The sequence below is a fragment of the Scardinius erythrophthalmus genome, assembly GCF_964197995.2.
Source record: "Scardinius erythrophthalmus genome assembly, chromosome: 11".
Taxonomy (NCBI): Eukaryota; Metazoa; Chordata; class Actinopteri; order Cypriniformes; family Leuciscidae; genus Scardinius; species Scardinius erythrophthalmus.
In genome coordinates, this window is record NC_138231.1 from 18,018,769 (window position 1) to 18,037,969 (window position 19,201).

Consider the following 19,201-nt stretch of genomic DNA (forward strand, 5'->3'; position numbering starts at 1 on the left):
TCTATGACTTACGGTCTAGGAGTTATGAGCAGTTTCGCGCTTTTGGTTGCTATAGCGCCACCTATGGGCCAATCGGGGTCATAATTTGATAACCTCTCCTCGATTTTTGTACTACCATATGGCAAAGTTTCAAAGCTCTAGCCCTTACGGTTTGGGCTGCACGATGCGTTTTACGGCAGAATAATAATAATAATTAAAGCTGCAAGCAGCATTTATCGGGGTTCAAGCATTTAAGGCCTTTAGGCACATAAGCATTTAAGACATTAAGATTTATTTAGAAAGCTTTTAACCACTGAAATAATAGATGGAAAAGTCCATTTACAGCCAATACAGGCAATTTACCATAGGAAATATGTGTTTTTTAAAGCTTTTTAACAGTTATAGCACCATCTATAGTCCGATCTCCATGAAATTTTGCATGCTTGTTAATGATGTTATGGCACATAAACTCACCAATTTTCGTGAAGTTCTGAGTTTTTGTTTAGGATTTATAGGCTTTTGAGTGCATTTTGCCACGCCCATTTTCTTTATGACCCAATATACCCATGCGAAAAATGCAAAAGTTCAACTTTTTTTTGATAATTATTGATCTTGAGAGTCCATAGAATTGTCCTAGACTCGTTTGGTTCTGATCGGGCGAAAAACCTAGGACTAGTTCGCAAAAGTAGGTTTTTAACATAATTACGAATATTTAATGAACGGTTTGATTGACAGCAATGGTTCTTGAGGCAAAGTTGTTCAACAAGAGGAGATCTATCAAATGGTATGCATTTTGTGACAATAAGTGTAACACCACGTGATTACAGAGCCATAAAACTCGTTAGCGCCAACTAGTGGCCGATTTCTTTTAAAATTCTTACAGACCTCTAGGGCCATGAGTCGAACATGCCCACCGAGTTTCGTTCCGATAGGCCTCCGTTAACCTTGTCTAATAGGTGCTCAAACTTCATTGGCCGATGGCGGCCATGTTTTTTGAGATACACCAATGTCCTCATAGACATACATGGCACCTTGGACCAAGACACTGCATACCAATTTTCAAGTCAATCGGACTAACGGTCAGGTGGTTATAGCCTGTTTTATGTTTTTTTCATGTTATAGCGCCACCATGTGACCAATCGCCGCGATTTTTTTACCGTGACCTCATATTGACGTCTTACACATGTGTACCAGGTTTGGTTAAAATACCTCTTTTACTTCTGGAGTTATAGCCATTTTAGTAAAATAGGCTCCTCCCACAACGTTAATTTTGCACCCCCTAGCGACCGTGAATCGAAATTTCAACTTTTTTTGATAATTATTGATATTCAGACTCCAGAGAACAATTCTGCACTGGTTTGGTTCCGATCGGGCAAAAAACCAGGGACTAGTTCGCAAAAGTAGATTTTCGACAAAATTCAAAATGGCGGAAAATCTATCATGGCGGAAATAAAATCGGAGATATACGTTTTGTTCGTCAGGCGTCCAGCTTTCCAATGATATAAGACACTTGAGTCTATGACTTACGGTCTAGGAGTTATGAGCAGTTTCGCGCTTTTGGTTGCTATAGCGCCACCTATGGGCCAATCGGGGTCATAATTTGATAACCTCTCCTCGATTTTTGTACTACCATATGGCAAAGTTTCAAAGCTCTAGCCCTTACGGTTTGGGCTGCACGATGCGTTTTACGGCAGAATAATAATAATAATAATAATTAAAGCTGCAAGCAGCATTTATCGGGGTTCAAGCATTTAAGGCCTTTAGGCACATAAGCATTTAAGACATTAAGATTTATTTAGAAAGCTTTTAACCACTGAAATAATAGATGGAAAAGTCCATTTACAGCCAATACAGGCAATTTACCATAGGAAATATGTGTTTTTTAAAGCTTTTTAACAGTTATAGCACCATCTATAGTCCGATCTCCATGAAATTTTGCATGCTTGTTAATGATGTTATGGCACATAAGCTCACCAATTTTCGTGAAGTTCTGAGTTTTTGTTTAGGATTTATAGGCTTTTGAGTGCATTTTGCCACGCCCATTTTCTTTATGACCCAATATACCCATGCGAAAAATGCAAAAGTTCAACTTTTTTTTGATAATTATTGATCTTGAGAGTCCATAGAATTGTCCTAGACTCGTTTGGTTCTGATCGGGCGAAAAACCTAGGACTAGTTCGCAAAAGTAGGTTTTTAACATAATTACGAATATTTAATGAACGGTTTGATTGACAGCAATGGTTCTTGAGGCAAAGTTGTTCAACAAGAGGAGATCTATCAAATGGTATGCATTTTGTGACAATAAGTGTAACACCACGTGATTACAGAGCCATAAAACTCGTTAGCGCCAACTAGTGGCCGATTTCTTTTAAAATTCTTACAGACCTCTAGGGCCATGAGTCGAACATGCCCACCGAGTTTCGTTCCGATAGGCCTCCGTTAACCTTGTCTAATAGGTGCTCAAACTTCATTGGCCGATGGCGGCCATGTTTTTTGAGATACACCAATGTCCTCATAGACATACATGGCACCTTGGACCAAGACACTGCATACCAATTTTCAAGTCAATCGGACTAACGGTCAGGTGGTTATAGCCTGTTTTATGTTTTTTTCATGTTATAGCGCCACCATGTGACCAATCGCCGCGATTTTTTTACCGTGACCTCATATTGACGTCTTACACATGTGTACCAGGTTTGGTTAAAATACCTCTTTTACTTCTGGAGTTATAGCCATTTTAGTAAAATAGGCTCCTCCCACAACGTTAATTTTGCACCCCCTAGCGACCGTGAATCGAAATTTCAACTTTTTTTTGATAATTATTGATATTCAGACTCCAGAGAACAATTCTGCACTGGTTTGGTTCCGATCGGGCAAAAAACCAGGGACTAGTTCGCAAAAGTAGATTTTCGACAAAATTCAAAATGGCGGAAAATCTATCATGGCGGAAATAAAATCGGAGATATACGTTTTGTTCGTCAGGCGTCCAGCTTTCCAATGATATAAGACACTTGAGTCTATGACTTACGGTCTAGGAGTTATGAGCAGTTTCGCGCTTTTGGTTGCTATAGCGCCACCTATGGGCCAATCGGGGTCATAATTTGATAACCTCTCCTCGATTTTTGTACTACCATATGGCAAAGTTTCAAAGCTCTAGCCCTTACGGTTTGGGCTGCACGATGCGTTTTACGGCAGAATAATAATAATAATAATAATAATAAAAATCAGCACAATTACAATAGGGTTTCAGCACTTCGTGCTTGAACCCCTAATAATAAAAATCAGCACAATTACAATAGGGTTTCAGCACTTCGTGCTTGAACCCCTAATTAAAGCTGCAAGCAGCATTTATCGGGGTTCAAGCAGTTAAGGCCTTTAAGGCATTTAAGCACAAAAGCATCAAAAGTTATTAAGATTTATTTAGCAAGCATGTAACCACTGACATAATAGATGGAAAAGACCATTTACAGCCAATACAGGCAATTTGCCATGGGATATATATGGTTTTAAAGCTTTTTAACAGTTATAGCGCCACCTATGCTCCGATCTCCATAGAATTGTTTACTGTGACCTCAAATTGAACCCATACACATGTGTACTGAGTTTGGTGAAGATATCTCATTTACTTCTTGAGTTATAGCCATTTGAGTAAAATAGGCTCCTCCCACAACGATTTGCCACATTCTAGAATTATTTAATATGATTCTAGCATGATTTACTATCATATACCATGTTCCAGAATGATTTATTAGGATTCTAGCATGATTTACCTTGATACACCTCATTTCAGTATTATTTACTATGATTTACAATGTTTCTAGCATGATTAACCACATTACTAGCAAATATGTGAAGTGTCAGTGCAAATGAGGTGATGAACACTGACAAAATATTATTGTGTTATAATAGTTAGTTATATACGTGATTTTTAGTGTGTGTCCAAGTATGAATGCAAAAGCACATGTAAAATATTTCATTATTAAGTAGAATGGCCAGCAGAGGGCAGTAGAAGACCACTTATTGGCTCACTTTCACTTTAAACCAGTTTTCTGCACTAAAGCAAACCAGTTTTTCCATGTTAACTCAATGCATGCTTACACACACACACACACACACACACACACACACACACACACACACACACACACAAACACACACACACACACACACACACACACACACACACACACACAAACACACACACACACACACACACACACACAGCATAGTTAACCGTGATTTACCATGATATACCACGTTCTAGTATTATTTACCAGGAGATAAACGACAATCTAGTATTATTTACTTTGATTTACCATGTTTCTAGCCTGATTTATCACATTACTAGCAATTATTTGAAGTGTCAGTGCAAATAAAGTGATTAACACTGACAAAATATGATTGTGTTATAATAGTTATTGCTATATAAGTGATTTTTTTTGTGTGTATTCAAGTATGAATGCAAGCACATGTTGAAATATTTCATTAATAAGTAGAATGGCCAGCAGAGGGCAGTAGAAGACCACTTATTGGCTCACTTTCACTTTAAACCAGTTTTCTGCACTAAAGCAAACCAGTTTATCTATGTTAACTCAATGCATGCTTACACACACACACACACACACACACACACACACACACACACACACACAGAGCATAGTTAACCATGATTTACCATGATTTACCACATTACTAGCAATTATTTGAAGTGTCAGTGCAAATAAAGTGATTAACACTGACAAAATATGATTGTGTTATAATAGTTATTGCTATATAAGTGATTTTTAGTGTGTATTCAAGTATAAATGCAAGCACATGTGGAAAAATTTAATTAATAAGTAGAATGGCCAGCAGAGGGCAGTAGAAGACCACTTATTGGCTCACTTTCACTTTAAACCTCATGATTTTGACCAGTTTTCTGCACTAAAGCAAACCAGTGTTTCCATGTTAACTCAATAATGCATAATTGCTACATATGCTACACACAATAATGCTACACACACACACACACACACACACACACACACACACACACACACACAAATGTTTCAGTGATATTGGTGTCACATTCACCTTCATCACATTCACCTTCTGTCTTCATCACATTCACCATCTGTCGTCATCACCTGCACCTGCTCCTCATCACCCTCCTCATCATCACCTGCTCCTCATCATCATAACCGTCACCTGTTGTCCTTGTCTTGATCTGTGTATTTAAGTTCCCCTCTCATCCATTATCATTGTCGGTTATTGTTTGTGCACTAGCACTCTGTTATGTTTGTTTTCATGTTGGAAAATAAAACCTTTGTTATATTTGTACCACACACACACACACACACACACACACACACACACACACACACACACACACACACACACACACCATCATTTATCATGATTTACCATGGCTGATACCAATACCAATATGAGAAAATGACTATTTTAAACAGCAGGGGGCAGTAAAATACCACTTATTGGCTTAACATGCCATTAAATCATATCATTTTCACCTTTTTAACTGTTATAGAGGCAAATTTTGTCCGATCTGTCTGAAAATTTTCATGCTTGTTCAGGGTGATATTTCACACGTTCTGACTTGTTTTTAAGAAGGTCTGAGCATTGATTAAAGAGATATAGGCTTTCGGGGACACTTGGTAAAGGCCAGATTTTGAAGTGAACCTATTATAGCTATCCAAATGAAGTAGTTCAACTTTTTCTGACAATTATTGATCTAGTGAGTCCAGAGAATTGTATTGCACTAGTTTTGAACATTATGATATGAAAATTATATGATCAGACATGGAAAAGACCATTTACAGCCAATACAGGCAGTTTACCATAGGAAATATATGGTTTTAAAGCTTTTTAACAGTTATAGCGCCAACTATTGTCCAATCTCCATAAAATTTTGCAAGCTTGTTTGTGATGTTATGACACATATGCTCACCAATTTTTGTGAAGTTCTGAGTTTTCATTTAGGATTTATAGGCTTTTGAGTGTATTTTGCCACACCCATTTTATAAATGACCCTATTACAGCCATACAAATACAAAAGTTCAACTTTTTTTGATAATTATTGATCTAGAGAGTCCATAGAATTGTCCTAGACTGGTCTGGTTCCGATCGGGCAAAAAACCAGGGACTAGTTCGCAAAAGTAGGTTTTTAACATATTCATGAATATTTAATGAACGGTTTGATTGACAGCAATGGTTCTAGAGGCAAAGTTGTTCAGCATGAGCAGATCTATCAAATGATATGCATTTTGTGACAATATATCTAACACCACGTGATTACAGAGCCATAAAACTCGTTAGCGCCAACTAGTGGCCGATTTCTTTCAAAATTCTTACAGACCTCTAGGGCCATGAGTCGAACATGCCCACCGAGTTTCGTTCCGATCGGCCTCCGTTAACCTTGTCTAATAGGTGCTCAACTTCATTGGCCAATGGCGGCCATGTTTTTTGAGATACACCAATGTCCTCATAGACATACATGGCACCTTGGACCAAGACACTGCATACCAATTTTCAAGTCAATCGGACTAACGGTCAGGTGGTTATAGCCTGTTTTATGTTTTTTTCATGTTATAGCGCCACCATGTGGCCAATCGCCGCGATTTTTTTACCGTGTCCTCAGATTGACCTCTTACATATGTGAACCAAGTTTGTTGAAAATACCTCATTTACTTCTGGAGTTATAGCCATTTTAGTAAAATAGGCTCCGCCCACAACGTTAATTTTGCGCCCCCTAGCGATCCTGAATCGAAATTTCAACTTTTTTTCGATAATTATTGATCTTCAGTCTCCAGAGAACAATTCTGCACTGGTTTGGTTCCGATCGAGCAAAAAACCAGGGACTAGTTCGCAAAAGTAGGTTTTCGACAAAATTCAAAATGGCGGAAAATCTATCATGACGGAAATGAAATCGGAGATATACGTTTTGTTCGTCAGACGACCAGCTTTCCAATGATATAAGACACTTGTGTCTACGACATACGGTCCAGGAGTTATGACCACTTTCGCGCTTTTGGTTGTTATAGCGCCACCTATGGGCCAATCGAGGTCATAATTTGATAACCTCTCCTCGATTTTTGTACTACCATCTGGCAAAGTTTCAAAGCTCTAGCCCTTACGGTTTGGGCTGCACGATGCGTTTTACGGCGGAATAATAATAATAATAATAATAATAATAATAATAATAATTAAAGCTGCAAGCAGCATTTATCGGGGTTCAAGCAGTTAAGGCCTTTAAGCACAAAAGCATCAAAAGTGATTAAGTTTTATTTAGCAAGCATGTAACTACTGACATAATAGATGGAAAAGACCATTTACAGGAAATACCATAGGAAATATATGGTTTTAAAGCTTTTTAGCAGTTATAGCGCCACCTATGGTCCGATCTCCATAAAAATTGGCATGCTTGTTAATGATGTTATGTCACATATGCTCACCAATTTTTGTGAAGTTCTGAGTTTTCATTTAGGATTTATAGGCTTTTTAGTGTTTTTTTGCCATGCCCCTTTTCTAAATGACCCTATTACAGCCATCTACATGCAAAAGTTCAACTTTTTTTGATAATTATTGATCTAGAGTGTCCAGAGAATTGTCCTAGACTGGTCTGGTTTCGATCGGGCGAAAAACCTAGGACTAGTTTGCAAAAGTAGGTTTTTAACATAATTACGAATATTTAATAAACGGTTTAATTGACAGCATTAGTTCTTGAGGCAAAGTTGTTCAGCATGAGCAGATCTATCAGATGATATGCATTTTGTGACGATAAGTGTAACACCACGTGATTACAGAGCCATAAAACTCGTTAGCGCCAACTAGTGGCCGATTTCTTTCAAAACTCTTAGAGACCTCTAGGGCCATGAGTCGAACATGCCCATCGAGTTTCGTTCCGATCGGCCTCCGTTAACCTTGTCTAATAGGTGCTCAAATTTCATTGGTCGATGGCGGCCATGTTTTTCGAGATACGCCAATGTCCTCATAGACATACATGGTACCTTGGACCAAGACACTGCATACCAATTTTCAAGTCAATCGGACTAACGGTCACGTGGTCATAGCCGTTTTCATGTTTTTTTCATGTTATAGCGCCACCTAGTAATCAATCGTCGCGATTTTTTTACTGTGACCCCAGATTGAACTCATACACATGTGCACCAAGTTTGGTGAAGATATCTAATTTCATTCTCGAGTTATAGCCATTTTAGTAAAATAGGCTCCTCCCACAACATTTATTTATCACCCCCCGGCGATCAGGAATCGAAATTTCGACTTTTTTTCGATAATTATTGATATTCAGACTCCAGAGAACATTTCTGCACTGTTTTGGATCCAATTGGACAAAAAACCTAGGACTAGTTCGCAAAAGTAGGTTTTTAACTAAATTCAAAATGGCGGACAATTTGCATACAGGAAATGAAATCGGAGATATACGTTTTGACCTTCAGGTTTCCAGCTTTCCAGTGATATAAGACACTTGAGTCTACGTCATACGGTCTAGGAGTTATGAGCAGTTTCGCGCTTTTGGTTGCTATAGCGCCACCTATGGGCCAATTGGGGTCATATTCTCTGAACCTCTCCTCGATTTTTGTACTACCATCTGGCAAAGTTTCAAAGCTCCAGCTCTTACGGTTTGGGCTGCACGATGAGTTTTACGGCAGAAGAAAAATAATAATAATAATAATAATAATAATAATAATAATAATAAAAATCAGTACAATTACAATAGGGTTTCAGCACTTCGTGCTTGAACCCCTAAAAATCAGCACAAATACAATAGGGTTTCAGCACTTCGTGCTTGAACCCCTAATAATAAAAATCAGCACAATTACAATAGGGTTTCAGCACTTCGTGCTTGAACCCCTAATAAGAAGAGACGTTTTGGACAGTTATAGCGCCACCTATGGTCCGATCTTCACGAAACTTGGCATGCTTCTTCACCATGGTCTGACACACCTGCTCATCGATTTTTGTGAAGTTTGGGGTTTTCCCTTAGGTTGTATAGGCTTTTGAGTTTTTTTGTCCCGCCCCTTCCCTAAATGACCCTGTTACAGCCAGGCCAATGCAAAAGTTCAACTTTCTTTCAATAATTATTGATCTAGAGACTCCAGAGAATTGTGCTAGACTGGTCTGGTCTGGATTGGGCCAAAAACCTAGGACTAGTTCGCAAAAGTAGGTTTTGGACAAAATTGCCCGTAACAAATTTAGTAAATTTGGTCATTATAGCGCCACCTATAGGCCAATCGGGGTCATATTTTGATAGGTTCTCCCCAAATTGAGGACTACCATTTGGCCAAGTTTCAAGGTTCCAGCTCTTACGGTTTGGGCTGCACAATGCGTTTTAGGGCGGAATAATAATAATAATAATAACTAGAATGTACATTTCCTGAAGAAAATGTGAAGTGGTGCTTGCAGTGGCAAAACTCGCCACTCGGTTGCTAGGGTGTTGTACATGTTTGCATTCGAGCCAACAACCATGTCTGTACGATGTTGTGGAGCTGAAATATGGCTTCTATATGTTGCAATATGGTTGCTAGGTGGCTCTAAATGGTTGCTAGGGTGTGAATACACAGTTACCATGGTGATATTTACAGGCTGTTTTACAGCTGAAACTAATGAGCCAACCCCCATCTCTATACAATATTCTGATGCAGAGATGTAGGTCTTGTAAAATGGTTGCTAGGGTACTCTGTTTGGTTGCTATGGAGATGCTTGTCAGCTGCTAATGATGAAACTACAAAGGCTTCTTGTTAGCATGAATGATATAAACCAACTCCCATCTCTATACGATGTTCTGATGCAGAGATATACGTTTTGCTAAACGGTTGCTAGGGTACTCTATTTGGTTGCTAGCGAGTGGCTTGTCAGCTGCCAATCATGAAACTCCAAAGGCTTCTTGTCACTATGAATGATATAAACCAACTTCCATGCCTCTGCGACATTCAGAATGGAAGATATGCCTCTTTGGATTTTGGTTGCTAGGGTACTCTGTTTGGTTGCTAGGGAGTGGCTTGTCAGCTGTCAATGATGAAATTCCAAAGGCTTCTTGTCATTATGAATTATATAATCCAACTCCCATGCCTCTGTGACATTCAGAATGTAAGATATGCCTCTTTGGATTTTGGTTGCTAGGGTACTCTTTTTGGTTGCTATGGAGTTACTTGGCACCTGCCAATGATGCAATTCCAAAGGCTTCTTGTCACTATGAATGATATAAACCAACTCCCATGCCTCTGTGACATTCAGAATGGAAGATATCCCTCTTTGGATTGTTGTTGCTAAGGTGCTCGACAATGGTTGCTAGGGAGGGGCTAGGAAGTGTTGAGGTGATTTATGATTGGCCGTTTGCTGCCCTGAGTCAAACTTGTGTTAACCCCATCTCTTTATGATGTTCTGATGCAGAGATATAGGTCTTGCAAAATGGTTGCTAGGGTACTCTGTTTGGTTGCTAGGGAGTGGCTTGGCAGCTGCCAATCATGAAACTCCAAAGGCTGCTTGTCAGTATGTATGATATAAACCAACTCCCATGCCTCTGTGACATTCAGAATAGAAGATATCCCTCTTTGGATTGTTGTTGCTAAGGTGCTCGACAATGGTTGCTAGGGAGGGGCTAGGAAGTGTTGAGGTGATTTATGATTGGCCGTTTGCTGCCCTGAGTCAAACTTGTGTTAACCCCATCTCTTTATGATGTTCTGATGCAGAGATATAGGTCTTGCAAAATGGTTGCTAGGGTACTCTGTTTGGTTGCTAGGGAGTGGCTTGGCAGCTGCCAATCATGAAACTCCAAAGGCTGCTTGTCAGTATGTATGATATAAACCAACTCCCATGCCTCTGTGACATTCAGAATAGAAGATATCTCTCTATGAATTTTGGTTGCTAAGGTGCTCGACAATGGTTGCTAGGGAGGGGCTAGGAAGTGTTGAGGTGATTCATGATTGGCTGTTTGCTGCCCCGAGTCAAATGAGACCACCCCCATGTTTCTATGACAATTCAGTCCTGAGATATCCCTTTGATCTCTTTCAATGGAAGTCTATGGGACTTGTTGCTAAGGTGCTCTAAATGGTTGCTAGGGCGTGGCTTGATAGCTTCACAATGATCCTGAGAGACTGATTGGTCATCTGAGTAAGATGAGCCCTCCCCCTTGTCTCTATGACACTGTGATCCAGAGCTACGTTCATTACAAAATCCCTATGCAATTTACCATAGTAGGAAAAGCATGTGTGTTTCACGGGACATTCCTTCCCCATAGTAAGTCAATGGGACAACTTTGGGACGCTCCTGCCCCCCAGGGGTGCAACTTTTACCCCATTGTGAGGTATGTTCTTACAGAGCCTGTCAGCCTCTTCAAATGTGGCAAATCACACGTTTCTGCAAAATCCTCGCTCAGAGCTATGAGTGCTCAAAGTTCGTCGCAATGTTAAGTCAATGGAACTTTTTGGGGCGCTTTTTCGCCCCTGGGGCGAACACCGCACCCCCGATCGCTTATAAAAGTCATAGCACACCTCTCCTCAATAAGCCGGTCGATTTGACACCTCATTCATGGGTCTGTGACAAACGGTGCGGGGCGAGTTACGCGCCAAACTTTTGTCCAGAACAATAATAAGAAGAAGAAGAATAACTAGAATGTACATTTCCTGAAGAAAATGTGAAGTGGTGCTTGCAGTGGCAAAACTCTCCACTTGGTTGCTAGGGTGTTGTACATGATTGCATTCGAGCCAACAACCATGTCTGTACAATGTTGTGGAGCTGAAATATGGCTTCTATATGTTGCAATATGGTTGCTAGGTGGCTCTAAACGGTTGCTAGGGTGTGAAATCAGTTACCATGGTGATAGTTACAGACAGTTTCCCAACCAAAACAAAAGAGCCAACCCCCATCTCTATGTGATGTTCTGATGCAGAGACATGGGTCATGATAAACGGTTGCTAGGGTCCTCTGTTTGGTTGCCAGGGAGTGACTTGGCAGGTGCCAATGATGAAACTCCAAAGGCTGATTGTCAGTATAAATGATTTAAACCAACTCCCATGCCTCTGTGACATTCAGAATGGAAGATATCCCTCTTTGGAATTTGGTTGCTAGGGTCCTCTGTTTGGTTGCAAGGGAGTGACTTGGCAGGTGCCAATCATAAAACTCCAAAGGCTGCTTGTCATAATGAATGATATAAACCAACTCCCATGCCTGTGTGACTTTCAGAATGGAAGATATCCCTCTTTGGATTTTGGTTACTAGGGTACTCTGTTTGGTTGCTATGGAGTTACTTGGCAGCTGCCAATGATGAAATTCCAAAGGTTTCTTGTCAGTATGAATGATATAAACCAACTCCCATGCCTCTGTGACATTCAGAATGGAAGAGATCCCTGTTTGGATTTTGGTTGCTAGGGTACTCTGTTTGGTTGTTATGGAGTTGCTTGGCAGCTGCCAATCATGAAACACCAAAGGCTTCTTGTCAGTATGAATGACATAAACCAACTCCCATGCCTCTGTGACATTCAGAATGGAAGATATCCCTCTTTGAATTTTGGTTGCTAGGGTAATCTGTTTGGTTGCTATGGAGTTGCTTGACAGCTGCCATTGATGAAACTGCAACGGCTTTTTGTTACTATGAAGGATATAAACCAACTCCCATGCCTCTGTGACATTCAGACTGGAAGATATCCCTCTTTGGATTTTGGTTGCTAGGGTACTATGATTGGTTGCTAGGGAGTGGCTTGGCAGCTGCCAATCATGAAACTCCAAAGGCTTCTTGTCAATATTGAATTATATAAACCTTCCCCCATCTCTATACGATGCTCTGATACAGAGATATAGGCCTTGCTAAATAGTTGCTAGGGTACTCTGTTTGGTTGCTATGGAGTGGCTTGGCAGCTGCTAATGATGAACTCCAAAGGCTGCTTTTCAGTATGAATGACATAAACAAACTCCCATGCCTCTGTGACATTCAGAATGGAAGATATCCCTCTTTGAATTTTGGTTGCTAGGGTAATCTGTTTGGTTGCTATGGAGTTGCTTGACAGCTGCCATTGATGAAACTGCAAAGGCTTTTTGTTACTATGAATGATATAAACCAACTTCCATGCCTCTGTGACATTCAGAATAGAAGATATCCCTCTAGGATTTTGGTTGCTAAGGTGCTCGACAATGGTTGCTAGGGAGGGGCTAGGAAGTGTTGAGGTGATTCATGATTGGCCATTTGATGCCCTGAGTGAAACGAGACCACCTTGGTGTTTCTATGATCTACTAGAGCGTTTCTAGACGTTGCTAGGGTGTTCAGGATGGTTGCTAAGGTATTTTTGGTAGTTGCTATTTTGTTACTAGGTGGTTGGTAGTTGTCAAAGATGGTTACTATGGAGTTTTTATAGAGTTATTAAAATCTTTAATAACGAGTGCCTTCAGTACGGCACTCGGCCTGCGGCCTCGTGCCTATGGCTGAATAGGCACAAGCATGGAGCAATATCGCAAGGCCACGAGTGTAATATTGCGTTAAAAAATACAAAAAAATGTAAAAAAAAATTTTTTTTGGTTTAGGGTGGTTGCTAGGGAGCTCTTAGTGGTTGCTAGGGTGCTAAAACTGGTTGCTAGGGTGTGGCTATGAAGATTTTAGGCCATTACTTATTGGCTGCTTGATAATATAAATCCTCTGAGGGAGAGAGAGAGGGAGAGACGCAGGGCTGTCAGGCCCTTTGGAGTGGTGTGTGTGTGAAAACGTCGGTTGGGATTCAAATATTTTTAGAATGCCCAATGTAAAGTCAATGGGGACTTTTTTGGCCGCTTTTTCGTCCGCTGTGCGAACATCGTACACCCGATCGCTTAGAAAAGTCATAGCACACCTCTCCTCAATGAGCCGGTCGATTTGACACTTTACTCAGGGGTCTGTGACAAACGGTGCGGGGCGCATTACGCGCCAAACTTTGTCCAGAATAATAATAATAATAATAATAATAATAATAATAATAATAAGAATAATAAGTATGAGCAATAACAATAGTGATGCCTTGCTTTCAGCAAGCACCACTAATAAGTATGAGCAATAACAATAGTGATGCCTTGCTTTCAGCAAGCACCACTAATAATAATAAAAATCAGCACAATTACAATAGGGTTTCAGCACTTCGTGCTTGAACCCCTAATTAAAGCTGCAAGCAGCATTTATCGGGGTTCAAGCAGTTAAGGCCTTTAAGGCATTTAAGCACAAAAGCATCAAAAGTTATTAAGATTTATTTAGCAAGCATGTAACCACTGACATAATAGATGGAATAGACCATTTACATCCAATACAGGCAATTTGCCATGGGATATATATGGTTTTAAAGCTTTTTAACAGTTATAGCGCCACCTATGGTCCGATCTCCATAGAATTGTTTACTGTGACCTCAAATTGAACCCATACACACGTGTACTGAGTTTGGTGAAGATATCTCATTTACTTCTTGAGTTATAGCCATTTTAGTCAAATAGGCTCCTCCCACAACAATTTAGCATACTCTAGTATTATTTACTATGATTCTAGCATGATTTGCCATATTCTAGCATAATTTACCATGATATACTACATTCTAGTATGATTTACCATTGTTTACTGTGATTCTAGCATGGATTACCATAGTTTATCATGATTTATCATAGTTTACCATGATTCATCATAGTTTACCATGATTTACCCTGTTCTAGCATAGTTTACCATGATTTACCATGTTATAGCATGATTTACCATGATATACCACATTCTAACATGATTTACCATAGTTTATTATGATTTATCATGGCTTACCATGATTTACCCTGTTCTAGCATAGTTTACCATGATTTACCATGTTCTAGCATGATGTACCATGATATACCATGTTCTAGATTGATGTACCAGGATTGTAGTATGATTTACCTTGATACACCACATTCTAGTATTATTTATTATGATTTACCATGTTTTTAGTGTGATTTACCATGATTTACCACATTGCTAGCAATTATGTGAAGTATCAGTAAAAATGAAGTGATAAACTCTGACAAAATATGATTGTGCTACAATAGTAATTGTTATATAAGTGATTTTTTAGTGTTTTATTGTTATATAAGTGATATTTAGTGTCTAATGAATGCAAAAGCATATGTGAGTAGACTTCATTAATAAGTAGAATGGCCAGCAGAGGGCAGTAGAAGACCACTTATTGGCTCACTTTCACTTTAAACTTCTTGATTTTCACCATTTTTCTGCACTAAAGCAAACCAGTTTTTCCATTTTAACTCCATAATGCATGTTTACACACACACACACACACACACACACACACACACACACACACACACACACACACACACACACACACACACACAAAGACAAATGTTGTTGTCGTTTTTTCAATGCTATTGGGATATGTCATTATGAAAATATATTTGAATGGTCTATAAACATTTCACAAAGTCTTTGCAAGCTATTAATCAGATGATTCAGAATGTATTCAGAAACCTAAGACTACACACACACATTATGTTGTAGATGCAGACATTTGAAATGTATGATGTGATCAAACTGTCAATACTAATACTTTAACAGATGGATTTTGACTAAATGTAATTGTAAATGTTAACCCTCTGGGGTCTGAGGGGTTTTTGGGGTCCTTGAGATGTTCTGACATGCCCTGACATTTGTGCTTTTTTCAGTTGCTTATAAACATATTAATGGCAAAGGTGTAAATTCACTCTATTTAGCACAAACAGGGCTACCATAATATATGAACAACTTGCATGTACATGTTTGTATTTTTGATAGAATAATGTTTATGCATGTTTTTTTCAAAAACAAAAAACTAAAGTTTCTGAAATAAGGCCATAAAACACATTCTAAATATATGTAAATAAGACTTTTGACAAATGGATGACGTTGCCTAGAATTTTTTCTTCAAAATTATGTGAAAATCATCCTGCCTAATCATTCACATAACACAATACATTGATTTAAATCTTGTAAAACACTTTTTGTTTGGAAAGGCCATATGCGGGTGGGCGTGATTCACACCTGTGGAGTCAATGGAGCCTGCATAATGAGGCTGCATACGTAATGAGCCTTTCATTCAGGTGTGTGAATGAGCCACAAAAATGCAAGGACAATATATAACTGGTTTGTTGTTTTTTTCCACAAATTTTGCTTGCAAATTGTACAATATCCAAGGTAAACATTTCTAGTAATTGTGCAGTTAATTGTTCTCATACTGTATTTTCAGATTTGGAATATATTCTCTTCCCAAATGTGTCACTAATAAAGCATAATAAAATTATTTAAAGAGAAGGCTTATAATGACCTTTTAAGATTTTGTTTACATCTATCCTTATATATATATATATATATATATATATATATATATATATATACTTTTTTTTTTTTTTATACAATTAAGGTTATACAATTACAACAACATTTAAAATTGTAACAATATTTCCAGTGTAATCTTTCTTTGTATTCGCGATTCATATTAAAACAGTATTTTTGCCAGCTGTAGTAGCTCCACAACAGCACGCATCTCTGCGTTCATTCATTCAAACGCGATTCATATTATTTAAACAGTATTTTTGCCAGCTGTAGTAGCTCCACAACAGCGCGCATCTGTGCGTTCATTCATTCAAACGCGATTCATATTATTTAAACAGTATTTTTGCCAGCTGTAGTAGCTCCACAACAGCACGCATCTGTGCGTTCGTTCGTTCATTCATTCATACACAGAAACGCAATTCATATTTAAACAGTATTTTTGCCAGCTGTAGCTCCACAACAGCACGCATCTGTGCGTTCATTCATTCAGATTAGAACAAAGCAAACAGAACTGACCTAATTCCTCAGCGGGATCCGTTTGCTCCTCGAAATGATACTTCCAGAACTTCTGAGGTAAATTTTTGCAGGATTATTATCAAGATAGTAGTATTCCTCACAGCATCGTAAAGTACATAAGTCTGAAAGTGAACTCGCGGTGTGTGTTATCCAGCTGATGTGGGCGTTTCACAGGTTTGTTTGGATCGCCTCACATTTGCGTTTGAATAGCGCGCGCTCTCCGTGGGCGGAGCACATTAAAACTTAATTAGCTGAGATGAGAACGACTGACATCTCTCTCTTTGCATACATATTACATAAACTGTGAATATTTGTTTTTCATAAAAATTACTTCATTTAAAAGAAGAAAATTCAAGCTTCATGCCTGTGTGACTGTATGCCTGTTTGACTGAGTATTCGCTGAGTTACAGTTCATTTTCAGACGCGTTTCAGAATTGACTTCACTGACGGAGAGTAGGCAGAACTCGCATCATGTTTATTTTTCTTTATTTGGCAAAAAGCACAACACTTTGTTTTTATTATGAGCATACACAAAAAAAATACACACTAAACAGGATCGATTGATGTATAACACAAGCATATAAGATAAAAATTATTATTTTTTTTTTTTTTTTTTTGCACTCATACGGAAAAAAACGAGCCTATCGCGCCGGCGCGCAAGCCGACCTCGGGGGGTTAAAATAGTGATTTTATAAAGTCTAAATATAAATTATAGAACAATATGACAAAATTACTATTTTGAACAGCAGGGGGCAGTAAAATACCACTTATTGGCTTAACATGCCATTATATTCATATCATTTTCACCTTTTTAACTGTTATAGAGGCAAATTTTGTCTGATCTGTCTGAAAATTTTCATGCATGTTCAGAGTGATATTTCACATGTTCTGACTTGTTTTTAAGAAGGTCTGAGTCATTCATTAAATAGATATAGGCTTTCGGGGACACTTGGTCAAGGCTACATTTTGAAGTGACCCTATTATAGCTATCCAAATGAAGTAGTTCAACTTTTTCTGACAATTATTGATCTAGTGAGTCCAGAGAATTGTATTGCACTAGTTTTTAACATTATGATATGAAAATTATATGATCAGAGATGGAAAAGACCATTTACAGCCAATACAGGCAACATACCATAGGAAATATATGGTTTTAAAGCTTTTTAACAGTTATAGCGCCACCTATCGTCCGATCTCCATAAAATTTTGCATGCTTGTTAATGATGTTATGACACATAGGCTGACCAATTTTTGTGAAGTTCTGAGTTTTCATTTAGGATTTATAGGCTTTTGAGTGTATTTTGCCACACCCATTTTATAAATGACCCTATTACAGCCATACAAATGCAAAAGTTCAACTTTTTTTTGATAATTATTGATCTAGAGAGTCCAGAGAATTGTCCTAGACTGGTCTGGTTCCGATCGGGCGAAAAACCTAGGACTAGTTCGCAAAAGTAGGTTTTAGACACATTCGTGAATATTTAATGAACGGTTTGATTGACAGCAATGGTTCTTGAGGCAAAGTTGTTCAGCATGAGGAGATGTATCAAAGGATATGCTTATTGTGTTGATGTGTGCAAAGCCACGTGATTACAGTGGGCGTAAACCTCGTTAGCGCCAACTAGTGGCCGATTTCTTTCAAAATTCTTACAGACCTCTAGGGCCATGAGTCGAACATGCCCATTGAGTTTCGTTCTGATCGGCCTCCGTTAACCTTGCCTTATAGGTGCTCAAAATTTATTGGCCGACGGCAGCCATGTTTTTTGAGATACGCCAATGTCCTCATAGACATACATGGGGCCTTGGACCAAGACACTGCATACCAATTTTTAAGTCAATCGGACTAACGGTCAGGTGATCATAACCCTTTTTATGGTTTTTTAATGTTATAGCGCCACCTAGTGCTCAATCGTCGCGATTTTTTTACTGTGACCTCATATTGAGCTCTCACATAACTGTACCGAGTTTGGTGAAGATATCTCATTTGTTTCTCGAGTTATAGCCGTTTTAGTAAAATAGGCTCCTCCTACAACGTACGTTTTGGCGCCCCCTAGCGTCCGTGAATCGAAATTTCAACTTTTTTTCGATAATTATTTATAATCAGGCTCCAGAGAACATTTCTGCACTGGTTTGGTTCCAATCGGACGAAAAACCTAGGACTAGTTCGCAAAAGTAGGTTTTTGAGAAAATTCAAAATGGCGGAAAATTTTCCCAGGCGGAAATGAAATCGGAGATATACGTTTTGATCGTCTTGAGCCAAGGATTACAGTGATATAAGACACTTGATTCTATGACAAACCGTCTAGGAGTTATGGCTGATTTCATACTTTTGCTTGCTATAGCGCCACCTATTGGCCAATCGGGATCATACTTTGATAGGTTCTCCCCAAATTG

General features: G+C 38.8%; 1 protein-coding gene across 3 annotated transcripts in view; it reads right to left on the reverse strand.

Annotated features, from left to right (window-relative positions):
* Positions 1 to 19,201, reverse strand: part of rev3l (REV3 like, DNA directed polymerase zeta catalytic subunit) — a 258,594-nt gene that overhangs the window by 144,345 nt on the left and 95,048 nt on the right. The window contains exon 1 of one of the 3 annotated variants that reach the window (XM_081379522.1): positions 5,053 to 5,127. The exons of the other annotated variants lie outside the window; for them this stretch is intronic. Coding sequence (XP_081235648.1) covers positions 5,053 to 5,092 — 40 coding nt within the window. The 5' untranslated portion in view covers positions 5,093 to 5,127. Of the gene's footprint in view, positions 1 to 5,052; positions 5,128 to 19,201 lie in introns of those variants that run through there. 3 annotated transcript variants of the gene reach the window in all.